The sequence below is a fragment of the Periophthalmus magnuspinnatus genome, chromosome 17 (assembly GCF_009829125.3).
Source record: "Periophthalmus magnuspinnatus isolate fPerMag1 chromosome 17, fPerMag1.2.pri, whole genome shotgun sequence".
NCBI classification, from domain to species: Eukaryota; Metazoa; Chordata; class Actinopteri; order Gobiiformes; family Gobiidae; genus Periophthalmus; species Periophthalmus magnuspinnatus.
In genome coordinates this window covers 5,148,146-5,161,689 of record NC_047142.1, presented here as the reverse complement: position 1 = coordinate 5,161,689, position 13,544 = coordinate 5,148,146, and the positions used below count along the sequence as shown (strand labels likewise).

Sequence of the window (13,544 nt, the reverse complement as noted above, 5' to 3'; positions counted from 1 at the left end):
ACATTATAGAGTGCCAGTGTTGGCTTAGGGTGCTGTATTTATCATATTTATATCTAAATATGTATATGTGTGTGTGTGTGTGTATGTGTATATATATATATATATATATATATATATATATATATATATATATATATATATATATATATATATATATATATATATATATATATATTTCAAAGGCCCATAAGGGTCAAATATAATTTTAAACACCAAATGTTGAGTGTATGTAAAGTATAGAACATCACTGAGCTCATTTTGTGAAAGTATCTTAAAGTACAAGTACATGATGTAACATGTTATTACATAGAGGTATCGAGTGTGTATCGCGTGGGAAGTTCTCTTAGTTCGTCACCAATCAAGTGTTAGCTTAAGTGTGACAGTGTTAGCAGTTGGGAAACTTTTTTTTGGCACAAGGAGAAATTTGTCCCATTTATTACTCACACATTACACACTGCATATTATGTTCACACACTTTATTTTTACAACCACTGACAAAGCATATAAAGACATCTGTGGTAAAAAGCGAGAGTGGAAACCTAGCTAAACAAGGCGTATCCTTCATCTTAAATAAAGTCTGTTTTACAGTTACACACGGTGTCCATAAATATGTATTGACAAATAAATATCTCTTTTTATGTTGTTTACATAAACACATCTCATTAGTAAACTTGAGCAAAACGCATTGCATATTTTGTATGTAAAGTTGTCTCCACTTTTGCATTAACTATCCCTCTAAATGGAACCATAAAATGTGGAGCACATTTGGCAAATGAAACATCTTAATACATTAGTACAATTCTCAAAACATTTTAACATTTGAGGTGAAGCCGTCCTGTGCCATCATCCAACTGTCATTGATAAAGCTGCTGCCGTATTAGAGCAACAAAGTGAAGCTGATAACTACATATACTGTATGTAAATATGATACTGTGTAGCCATGTCAATATACTGTATATACTCAATATATTTCATGTTTTATGTATGAATCATTCACTTGCTTGGCAACAATAGTTGTAGAAGTTCAAATAAAGACCATATTTGTGAAATTCATTTTAACTGAAGTTGGGGTTATTTATCTGGCCTAGTCACATATTGTTTGTTCATGCTATGAAAAGAAGTGAAAATCTTTTCTGCACAATGCACACAGCTCTACCCTTTCTCCAACATTATCCAGTAATGCAGTAGTGTGTTATCCAAAGGGATGATGCACTTAATGTTCTAAGGACAGTCAGTACAGATGGAGTCATTAGTAACATGTTGGACCATGTTGTATGTTGGTGGCGTGCAGAACACAGGAGCAGGGCTTTTATTTTGACATAGCTTTCTCTGCTTGGTGTCGGTAATGAGTATGAGCATGCCTGTCAAAAGAAAAAAAAACAAAACATATATTCTGTAAAAGACAAGACAAAACAAAACAATATTGTTGCAAGTTCAGACAGAAGTTAGTATTGAGCTCACCGGGTAAGGTCTTCAATGTCGACGAGCATAGCATCCTGTTCAACATGAAGCTCATCCCTCAAGAGCAGCAGCTGCACCAGCTCCTCATTTAGACCTATTGTGCCACATAGTAGAATGTGTTCAGTGTTTTAGCTTGTGTTCAAGTGGATCCATTCATTGATTCAAACTGTCTGAGATAATATGCATTTGTGCTTGCACTCACTCTGAACCTGGGAGTGTAAGTCATTAGTGATGACTTGCAGTTGTCCAAGATTCATGTCCCTCATGTCCCCTCTCCGAAGCGTCCTCTTCATTAGGCCCTCACTGATGTGAGGAAGATTAGGAAGCTAAATACAAACACAAAAGCAAAAACCTACTCAAACCTGCTCAGACATATGTCCATGCTGCTTTTGAATGATGACTTGGGGCTGTTCTTGACCACTTACTGGCAAAAACTGACCTTTTATTCAGAACAGCTTATCAAGGTAATATACTATAAATGAGTAATTTTCTCCCCTGTAAAACCACGGGATATTGGGTCTTCTGAAAGCTGATTCATACATCCACATATAATGTAGTAACAGTTTGTGTGGCTCACCAGGTCAGCCACAGGTGACCTCCGATGAAGCTGGATCTGCCTTTCCACTTCCACCTGCATTCGAGCCATGGGCCGTGCCAGGGCCAGAGCCACGCGAGCCTCCTCCTGGAGCCTCCTCTGCACCCTCCAGAAGCCCCCACAGTCATCTAAAGGGTCTGAATCCTCCTCCGCTGTGTCCCGGTCTGACAAAGAGGAGCTCTGCTTGCTCTGAACAGCAAGATGCACATTCATCAAAACTCGATAAAGGAACACTAATCAGGGACTATAGTGAGAGAAAAAAGCTCTTTACTCTATCTACTATTGAAACATAACAGAGATGTAGTTGTAATATAAAATGTGCAATATAAATGTATTGAATGCAATACAAAAAAGTTACTGAGAAGTTTTGTTAAAAAATTGCAAACTGATAGAGGTACTGTACCACAGGTGACAGAGGAGTGTCCAGGCTGGTCTCTGTCCTACTGTCCTCTGCATCGCTGTCCTTGTCACTGCTGCTGTCATTGACAAAGCACACCTGCAGATTCACAGCACTTTGCCGACTGATGAAAGAAAACAATACAAGCTTGTGTTTTACTAATGTACAGAAAGACAGTTCTATGACAGTCTGAGATGTGTGAGAGACACGGCATGTTGGACCAGAGACTGTAACTGGAAATCCAGCTAGTGTGCATGGTGCAAAATGTCTAGGATGAGGTATCGTGTTAATGTGTTAAATAATTTCAGGATTGTAGAATCATTTCAGGTGAGGTAAAAATAAAGCAGGTCTCTAAACCACAACCCTAACCATCACACAAAGTGACCTCACTATTAGTAGTATTAGGTAATGGTAGGTAATTAGGTAATGTCATACTTGGGCAGATGCAAACTGACATAATAATAATTAGTTAAAGATTCCCAATTCTACCTATTACTATGTTACCAAAAAAAATAATACTCAAAGGTGGGTAGAGTAGCCAAAATGTTACTGGAAAAAGTAGTGTACTTCAAAATAATATTACTATTAGAAGTTCAAAATAATGGCTTAGAGAGTAAATCATTTGGAAACTACTCAAGTAAAAATATATAGTTTTAAGAGTAATATATATTTTTTATAATTTGACGTTGGAAGGGCAAACATGATATAATAATAATAATAATAATAATAATAATAATAATAATAATAATAATAATAATAATAATAATAATAATAATAATAATTTAAAAATTTGGTCTTTTCAAAGAATAGAAAAAAAAAATCATACCTGTAGCAGTGCAAAAAACACAAATGTTTAAATCATTTTATACTGTCAACATAGAGAATTTGTCGCTTGTAAATTTACTTATGAGAGGAGCACCCAAAACCTTTACCCGAGTAAGAGTGCTCAAGTAGAGTATTTGTCTGATATCTGCTCAGAGAAGAACAATTTCATTAGAATGTTACTCATGGACCTGACTATATGTATCTCAGTACTACCTCAGATAATCATAATGAATTAGATTTAGTTATTGTTGCAGCGTTCACCCTACACAACAGAGGGATTTTCCACAACACCCAGTTCTAAACCTATGATGTGTCCACCTTTACCTTTAGAGGGTCATATAACAGCAGTGTGTAAGTATGACTCTAAACACTGACATATAAGGGTGCACTTCCAGTTTCAGCTGTGTATGACCACAGGCGCAGACACTTCCTCAAACAAGTCACCAGTGTAACAGTGTCAATAAATAGACAATCGTCCAAAGAGAAAAAGCATGCCCTCTTTTCGGAAAGAAAGCAGAGCAGTGTGGCTTTGGTTAACCATTTTAGTTCTGATGTAATGCAACTGTCCCGTAAAAGGTTCGTGGCGAGGGAATCAAATAAACAAGAAAGCCATTGATTCTCAACAATCTGAAATATCAATCTCACATACAGAGCAAATCTCAGTAGAGACTTGATATGTACAGAAAGTACACAGAATATAAAAATGGAATCATGGGAACAAGTGTCGTCTCTGACCACATTTGCTGTGCCGGGTGTTTATAATATGGCAATTCCGCATGTGGAGAATCAAGTTTTTGTTTTATTTATAAATGAATATGCTTTATAGCTATAAACCACTGCCACTTAAAGTGAAACAATCCGAACATAACAGAAAAAAAATGTGTACATGTGTACGGACTTGGTTAATAATAACATTTAATTAATATATAAATATAGATCCAAAACTTGAATTCAATTTTTATACTTTTTCTTTCTTGGGTTTTTATAAAGCTTGACCTGCTGTCAGCTGACTAGCACTGCATCTGGATGAATAGCAATACATTTAACTGATTAGATGTTTCCCTAGTTTATCTGACCAGAGAGAAAATACTCACCGGGAGGACGGTCCATTTTTGCTGCAGCTGCTGGTGTAGATGACGGGCTCGTCGTCATAGAAACTGCCAAGGGCAAGTTTCTGCCTGATGGACTCCCTCTCGTTCCTCTGGGCCTGACAAGAGAGAAAAATCACTTTAGTTAGTATTCATCTTCTGTGTTCTTTTTTTTCTGCAACCTTTTTGTTTCTGCTGCAGTGTGTATTGATATTAAATGCAGTCGTTAGAATTAGGCCACGTCTACCAAAATAGCAACGCACCTGCTGGTAAAGAGGAGGGTGAACGCTGTGAACATAAATGATCAAAAAGTCACAGTGATTTGATCATCAACATTTCTTCATTAGATCTGACTTTGAGTGGAACATAGCCTTTATGACAGACTTATTTCACAAATAACACAAACCGCAGTCAGGTACAGCAGTAATCAGCAAACTGGGCTTAATATAGATCACTCTGGCAGCCTACGCTGACGACCACGTCAGTCAGAAGAACCACCATGTCACGATGCACTTGTATTTTCAGCTTTAAAAAGACAGTTGTACCAATCACAATTTTGTATTTTCTTAGGAAACATTTTTCATTAGCATTCTCTATATAAAACTTTGGATGTTAGTGACAAGCTCTCAAATATGTCAGTATTCACACATAATACCTTGGTCTAATGAAATTAAAAAGATTTCTGAAGATTTCTGAACCAAAGTCCTATTCCATACACTCCTTGCCAATACTGTACATCCAAAGATGTTATTATTTTACAAGCATAAACCATAAAGTGATTTTTGTTGAATCCTTAAATAAGTTGAATTCAATTGAGACCACAAATGTGTGAGCACTCAAGGCACACCCACACCTCCAAATGACTGTTCCCTCTGTATGGCTGATCTTTATCTACAGCAGCACGGCCATGATGGATACCCATCACAGATACCTGAAAGAATTCTCCTTCACCCTCCTGTGCCTCATCCTTTTCCACTGTAACATCAGTAAATCTATGTGTCCACAGACCTGATAGACGCGTTTCTCCTGGTGCACCATCCTTTAGCACATCGTATGAAAACAGCCGTCCTGCCTTTTTCTGTGTGCTGCAGTGAATTCAGACCCAGGAGACACACTCAGTTACTGCAGCTGCGTGCAGGAGAATCAAGGAGGGAGGGGGCCGCGAGAGGAGAAGGAGGAAGAGGAGGAGGAGGAGGGAGAGCCCAAGCGGTGGGGGGACGGAGTGGACGTACAAATGACGCTGCAACTAGATATGCATCTCCTCTTCAGTCTTTCACATACATTCACCTATCTATCTATCTATCTATTATTAAAAATACAAAGTGGATCTTGTTGAAATGAAAGCAGCGCATAGGCAATATCAGGCAGACTGCTCTTTTTTTTTTAACAGGAACAAGGGCAAATAGTGTTAAGATGAAAGATGATGGTAATGCTGGGCTTAAAATAGCTTGATAAATGACACTGCAATACTGCAAAACAAAACCATTAGGAAGCCTGACTTTATGAACATCAGCTTCTTCGATACATGCCAGGGTCTGTGCAGTTTGAAAATGGGGTCTACATAATTTCATTGCCCTTAAGCAAGTTGCATTGTAATCACATATCTGCTCTGTGTTCGCATAATTATTCAAAGCACTTTCTTTCTACTGAGAAATGCCCCGTTTTGAATTCAGTGGCATATTATGGGCTGATTAAGCATAATGTTTTCACCCTTTATGCTTCAGTGAATGCCATAACACAATCCCCCATGTGGATATAAATAGACTCATCACAATGACAAATATAAATTCAAATACGTGTTGTGTTTTCAAAGGTTTGGGACCATCACTCACAGAGATGGAGGAGAGTCTCGTTCTTCTTTCACAACAGTCTTCGGTTTGGGCCTGTGCTATAATGTCTTGGAGCTCCTCGGCCCAGCTACGACTGTTGACCATGCACCCCCGCGTGGCGCTCCTTTGCTGGGTGTTGCTGTCCTCCTCATACTCCATCCACCAGGGTTTGGGTGGCGGAGCCTTCATCACAAACAATGCATCCTCCTCTTCCATGTCCACATCATAGTCGTCCATAAAGACACAGGGTGGATGGGTTGGAGCTACTGCCACTGCTAATGTGGGTGTGAGTAATGTTATATAGATTGCTGTAGTAATTGCTATAGGGATAAAGAAAATAAAAATAACTGTTACATAAATTACCTATTGACATGTTGTCCCATTCTTCTCCATCGTAATTTCTCTATAAACAAAAAGCACATGGATTATATGACGATATCATTTTACCCCCCATGTTAAGCAAATACTGAACGCTTACCTCTGATGTAGATGGAACAGAATCACAGAATCAGAGGCCAGAATCACAGCTGTGTTTCAGGTCTCTAATCTCCAGTGTCCTACATAATTTTAACCTAGTCAGTGATGATAGAAGATGTTTTATATGGACAGGGAAGGAAGACCACAGCTGTACAATGGTCCTTTTCAAAGGATAGCAGTGTCTGTGTCACGTGCAGCTTAGAGGCAATGAAGTGTGAAGAGCTGTGTATGTGTGTCATCACGGGACGCCCAGAGGAAGAGAACTGTGCAGAAGATGTAAAGGAACAGACAGAATGGGGTGTGTGTGCATTGGCCTCTGTAGAACCATTACACAGTTCACTCTCCATGTTCAAGGGTCATTTTACCAATCTGGTAAAACTCCAAGTCAAAGCAGGTGTGGTCTGTTAGCCTGCAGTTGACCTATTACTGAAAAATATATCTTTGTGTTACTTGCAAAGACTTGTTCATAGAAAACCACTTTAGTGATGGTTAAAAAGTAGGACACATTAAAGGAGATCAATGTAAAGTTTGAGTCATTTGAGAAATTACACAAGTACATGTTACATTTCACTGCACCTCACATCCTTTCCCTTAAGAGCCCTCGTTTGATAGTCTAGAAAGGATTTGTTTTTCCTCCAGCATAGACCAAAAAAATCCAACCACTTTATCAAGTCCTTGACCTTTGACAAAGTGTGCAAGCCTACCATGTGAAGTCTGGTCAACAAAAATTTACCACATTTAAATCCAAGCTCAGAACAGATCTGTTTAGCTGTGCAAATTACTGAAAAGGTTTTTATTCTTCACTCGTTTAATGTCAAGATTTGCATTTGATTTTAACATTGCTTATCCTGTAAATCACTTTGTGTATGAAATAGCGCAATATATAAACTTTCCTGCCTTGTCACTATGTGTTGACCCAATCTGACTGAAACAAAACTTTCCAAATGACTCCTTATACAGAAATATTACCACAGCGAACAAATTAGATTTCTCAAACTTTTATTTTGACTTCTGCATGAAAATGAACGGCAACTGAGAAGAAACCTCAACAGGAGGACGAAACTGCATTTGTCCAGGAGCCTTGACCGTTGGGGAGGGGGGGCTTGATGGCTGTGGAGGCCACACCATCCCCTGGCCAGTCTGGGAAGGCTTGGATGCAGCTGTATCTCGTCCTAGGGGCCACCATGGAGTCTTCACATGGCCGGGCCAAGGAAGCTGACCGAAGGGGGGAGGTGCCGGTGCTTGGCCGACATGTTGGGAATGCATGTGAGGGTTGAAGTCAGGGGGCATATATGGCATCTTGGTTTGGTCAGCAGTCCAGGGAAACATGGGAGGTCCTAAATGGGGTGGCATTGGGTTCTGAGGAACATTTGGGGTGGCAGTGCCTTTGTGAAACATTTTCAGAAAGTCATTGAAGTTTGGGGGCATAACTTGGGGCATCTCAGGGACAGGGTCTTGTGGAGTAGCAATGGCCTGGTTTTGGCTTCGGAGCATTGAATCATGATGATGGTGGTGATGAGGATGAATGTGGTGATGGTGAGGATGGTGAGGATGATGAGGGTGATGAGGATGTTGGTGGTGATGAGGATGGTTATGATAATAGTACAAATAGTAATAATACCAATAGTAGTAATACCAAGGGTAGTGATGAGGATGGAAAGGTGCTACATGCTGAGACCCAGGAGCAAAGGGAGGAGTAAAGTTCAGGCCTTGATACCAAGGAGTCATCGAATTCTGCCAGGGATTGGGCTCTTGCATTGGAGGGGCAGGAGACTGTGCTGGTTTTTGAGTCAAGGGCCAAAACTGGGGAGAAGGGAAAAAAGGTGGCACTTTAGGAGGCATGGGATCCTGAGGTTTATGCATGGACCATGGGTACGGATGCGGATGTGGTTGTGGGTGTGGATGTGGCTGTGGCCAAACCCCTCCAGGAAACGGATTAGGGTAAACCACTGGTGGTGTCACAGGTAGGGGCCCATCTTCAAGCTTGGGGCACTTCAAGGTCACTGGGATTCCATGCCAGAGCAGGAATAAGTTGTAGTATCCATCCTAAAAAGATAAAAAAAGGTCATCGGGTGGTTTTAAAATTTATAAACTAGTCATTTACCTCTTGTGCAACATAGCAGCCACTATAGGGGACATCCATTGAAAGTCCAACTTGATTTCTCTGCACATTGTAGCCACAGGTTTTAGGCACGTGGGACAGAGGTACAGGAGGATCTACAACAGACAACTGCACAGTTAAACCATCACAACCAAAGAAATTGTGCGTCTTTAAACCAGTAGGCCTACTTTGGTGCAGTGCAAAAGACTTGACAGGTGGGCCAGTCGCTGTGAATTTCATCTGGTCCGCTCCACACCGCAGGGCAGGGTACATGCGCTTCCATAGGGCTTCTTTTGGGTTCATATCGAAAACTCTTCCTCCAGGGAATCCTGCAAGGTCCAGAAAAAAAAGCTTAGAGGCTTTGAGTAGAAAGCAAAAATGACAAATCCACCTTTCATGTCTTACCTGGAAAATCTGCTTGGTAAGAGTCATCATCGTCCAAGGATGCATTTTTAGGGCCTTTTCCAAATATAATGATGCCTTCTCGAAAGCTACTCGCAGTCGCTTCTTTCCGTCCATCACGTCTTTCTGTTCTTAAGACTGAGGCCTCCGTTTGCGTCAAGTGCAACGCAAGTAAAAACGCAGTGAGCAGGTAAACAGCTGCACACTCGGCTCGTCGTTTCAGTAACATCTTATGACGCGTCGGACACGTGGGCTTCAGAAAGTACAATGGTATTTATTTATAAATGGTGCCAATTTATACAATCAGGTGAAACACGTGCGCTCCAGACCAATCAGCATCCACGGCGCGTAATGAAGGAAGATTTGGAGCACCTGGAGGAAAGGCCCACAGCTGGTTCCACCCATTGAATAGGCTTATATTTTATTTATTTGTTGTGTTTTATATTTTTAAGAATGTTTCAGTGGGCTTGAGTCAGACAAGTCGCATAAAATTAACGATTACGGATATAAAACCTGTATTGATTTGAAAATAAAGCTGGACACCGCGCTATACCGCCCTCTTGTGGACAAATCATGTATTGTATTTTATTTATTTATTTGCCAAGTACAAGGAAGGCCTGTTTATGAATAAAAATGAACATGCATTTCCATGACAACCACAATCAAATACTTGCACATGAATCCACCGATTTAAGGTAAGATTTGCATTGTATTATATTATATTTAGGGAGCAACCAAATATCTCTTTAGCCTATATATATTTTCAATAAATACACAAAATCATACTTTAAATGTGCAAAACAAGTTAATGTGTTAGCTGTTAGTTTGTTTGGAAAGCCAGAGCTGTTCTCCTAGCAGCACAACCAGTTTGGTTACATTGGCTGCACAAAATAAACACTGAATCCCCCGGGTTACTGACAGTACCGACTTACATATGATGCACTCACTTAGGTAAATGTTTTTGTCTTTTTGTGCCATTTCAGAAAGGACTGTGTACCGGCTCTGGTATTAAGAAAATCCCAACAGGTGAGGTTGGATTAAGTAAGTATCTATATGTCTATGTTATATGAAAGTTATAATGACATGACTAATATTATCCCTTTATTATAGACAGAGCAATAGATGCCAGTCAGGATAGAATTGCCCTTCTTTATCTCATGAAAGTAGGAGAACTGCTCAAAGCTAAAATTCCATATTGAGATTTTTTTTTTCTTAATAATTACTGCTTTTAGAGTATTAGAATGAAACAGGATCACTCTTGCCAGTTAGCAGTTGAGTTGCCAAGCCATTGTACCAGAGCTGCAGGAATATTGAAGTACTTGAGGGAATCTGCAGAATGTGAGCTGACATTTGACACAAAGGTGCTAGGACAATATTGGTAAGTAGGCTAAATACATAAATACATTTTCTGATGTTTTTGCATTTTTCAAAAGACTGAAGGCCCATGTGATTACCAAATAAATTGTGAATATTGTGGACAAGAGCTCTCACCTTTACTGAAGGAAACAGGCATGTATGGTTCTAAGGTGAGAGGTGAAATAAATTAGAGGTTAGATTAAAATAATACAGTAAATGTACAAGCAATGGCCTTTTTGTTTACATTTTAGGAAGAGCTGGTGTTTTGCTGTGATCAGTGGAGACAGCTTTACAGGCTTTTGCTAAAGATGAGAAATATGTGGAAGGGGAAATCAGTAGATGACTACAGTGAAAACAGAGATTTGGTGTATCAAAGGAAAAAGGACAAATTCAGCATGTTTTTGGAGTCACCAAAAGAGTAGGTAGACTGGTAAAAATGATTTTAGCAAATTTGCTAAAAAATCAGGAATAACTATTATTATTCATACAGAAATAAATCCGTACCAAGATTATTTAATTGACATGCCTGTATTAGACGATGGTGGGTGTCACTGAGGAGTAAGTACATTTCACAAAACGTTTGATGATTAGAATGACCTTTTTGCTCTCCTCAGTCGCTCCAGGGCCAAATGTCATAAAATTCCGACTATCCTGTCCTGAAGAAGGAAGCTGGGTGAAGTTTCCTGAACGTGAAAGTAAAAGTGAAAGAAGGACAAATTTTTCAGATGCAAACGTTAACTATAATGAGATTTTTGTTTCCATTTGTGATCATAAACCACTTGATTTTGGCTTATGCTATTATCAGGTAAGCTTTAAATCACCAAATAATACAGACTACAAATTAAAGTGCTTATAATGTTAAATGTTTTGTTTTTCAAAGGAAGGAGGTGACATTGTGACTAGGTTTTATGCTGATGGTCAAAAATTCCTTTTAGTCCTTGATAATGGGTCAGCCCAAGTTTTGTATCCAACCAACCAAATGTGTCATTTGTGTTAATACATACACATAATGAATACCTTGACCTAACGATCACAGCTACCCGTCAGGACTCTTGGCTATCCTTGTCACAGTTACTAAAGCACATGGAAGAGTCTGCATAGTTTATGATGATGTCCCTGGTCAGTCAATGAGAGCTCTGTTCCAGTCTGATGGCAAAGGCACTTGTTATCACACCAATGGGAACATATGGTACAGAAATCAACATGTCAACTTATCCAGTTATATGACAGATTCATTATTATGTTTTTATTATTTTTATAGGCTGGTCATCAATAAATATGGGAGCCAATGTTTGGATCCAGATGGTGCAAGAGTTCGCAGGTGGACATGGCACAAATTGCGGTCCGCTCCTCTCAGACCAATCTTCCTGTGTATTAACAAAAGTATTGGAGTTAGAGTATTGGGAAAGCAACGGGTTTTTGTATCCTTCCTGGCAAATGGCAAACAGGCGAAATTCAATGTGGGGGCCTGGTGTCGTAAGGTATGTTTCTAAAAACAACAGTCACATGGTAGAATATTGTACAAATATGTGAAATGTTTGTTTTATATTTTAAGGGCAATTGTAAAGAAGTGCCAACTCCTCCGACTTCTGCAAAAGAGAATATCGTTAGCATCCAGAATTAAAACAAAACGGCTTACTCAAAAGATTCACCAATTTTTGTGAACACTGTCTCATCCTCCATCCATCCATTTTCTTCCTCTTATCCGGGGCTGGGGCAGGGGGGCAGCAGTCTAAGCAGGGACTCCGATACTTCCCTCACCCCAGACATGTCCTCCAGCTCCTCCAGTGATCCCAAGGCATTCCCAGGCCAGCTGAGAGACTTGGTCCCTTTGGCATGTCCTGGGTCTTCCCCGGGACATGCCCAGAAGCTCCTTAGGGAGGTGTCCAGGAGCCACCTTAACTAGCTCCTTTCAACGTGGAGGAGCAGCGGCTCTACCCCAAGCTTCTCACCCTATCTCTAAGGGTGTGCCCAGCCAACCTGCGGAGGAAACCCATTTCAGTCGCTTGTATCCACGATCTTGTCCTTTTGGTCACTGCCCAGAGCTCATGACCATAGGTGAGGGTAGGAACATAGACTGACCAGTAAATCGAGAGCTTTGCCTTTCGGCTCAGCTCCTGGCCTCATCTCATCCTGTTCTGCCAAATCCTGCACTCACCACTCTTTGACTCCATCTCCTGGCTCAGAAACTTTTCAAATCTGGTGAGTTGAATGAGTGAAGAGGACAGTGACTTTCTCCAAAACTGCCTGGAAGGAATAATCTGAGAAACTCAAGAAACAAGTAAAATTAATAAGATGTATTTTTATGAGTGGATGGTTCAGAAAATAACTATTTGAACTAGTCTAAAAGGAGCGATCCTTTTATGTCTACATATGCCACCCAGGGTGGCTTAAATTAAAACATAGAAATATGCAACAATGTCCCTTTGTAATACACATCTTTACACTCATTTATGAGAAGGGCAACATTATGCATTTATCAATGTTGGGGTAAAATGAACCATAACTGTTACATTTCCTTATCAAAAACATACCTGGAACTGTGTTTTGTTTCATTCACAAATATAAATCCTGCATATTTAAGCTGAGTTCTTCTCTCAAACAGAAAAGTCTTTTGTTCCACCTTGAGATGACACAACTCAAGATTTTTTAAGAGGGTAACAACATTCTAACATGGCTTACAGCTCACGCGAGTCAATTTAGCAGAATATAGGACCTTTAATCTACTAAAGACTGACCAAGGTCTTAACAAGGATCCATAACATAAACATTTTCCAAAATAATCACTACAATTTGTAACCGACACTGAACATGTAGGGTTTGTAATGGCACATGACGCAAAGCATTTTTCCATCTTTGAGGCAGGCAGTTGCAGCAGTCTAGTCCATTACTGCCTAATCTCTTTTGTCTAACCTAATTAAATCAGTAGAGGCTCTAGCTCTCCAAATAACATTAAGATGACCAGATGGTAAAGGATGCACACTCAGATAGAAGCCAATCATATGAATAAATG

At 39.8% G+C, this 13,544-nt stretch overlaps 2 protein-coding genes across 3 annotated transcripts; both read right to left on the bottom strand.

Annotated features, from left to right (window-relative positions):
- Positions 1–580: 580 nt before the first annotated feature.
- On the bottom strand, positions 581–6,594 carry LOC117385346 (schwannomin-interacting protein 1). 2 transcript variants are annotated; one of them, XM_055228664.1, is made up of 8 exons: positions 6,559–6,594; positions 6,199–6,470; positions 4,373–4,485; positions 2,460–2,577; positions 2,039–2,245; positions 1,664–1,787; positions 1,462–1,555; positions 998–1,361 (listed from the first exon to the last, which is right to left on the bottom strand). In XM_055228664.1, exons 1-8 carry the CDS (start codon positions 6,566–6,568, stop codon positions 1,310–1,312), a joined length of 990 nt encoding a protein of 329 aa, XP_055084639.1. In that variant the 5' UTR covers positions 6,569–6,594; the 3' UTR covers positions 998–1,309. The 2 variants fall into 2 exon arrangements, with proteins under 2 accessions (XP_033838537.1, XP_055084639.1); XM_033982646.2 differs by lacking the exons at positions 6,199–6,470; positions 6,559–6,594 and adding an exon at positions 5,375–5,509 and having other exon boundaries at positions 581–1,361.
- A 1,062-nt stretch (positions 6,595–7,656) lies between these two features.
- LOC129457038 (tyrosine-protein phosphatase non-receptor type 23-like) lies at positions 7,657–9,065 on the bottom strand. The gene is made up of 3 exons (XM_055228663.1): positions 8,962–9,065; positions 8,777–8,889; positions 7,657–8,718 (listed from the first exon to the last, which is right to left on the bottom strand). The coding sequence occupies exons 1-3, from the start codon at positions 9,044–9,046 to the stop codon at positions 7,672–7,674; spliced, it is 1,245 nt and encodes a 414-aa protein (XP_055084638.1). The 5' UTR covers positions 9,047–9,065; the 3' UTR covers positions 7,657–7,671.
- Positions 9,066–13,544: the final 4,479 nt, after the last annotated feature.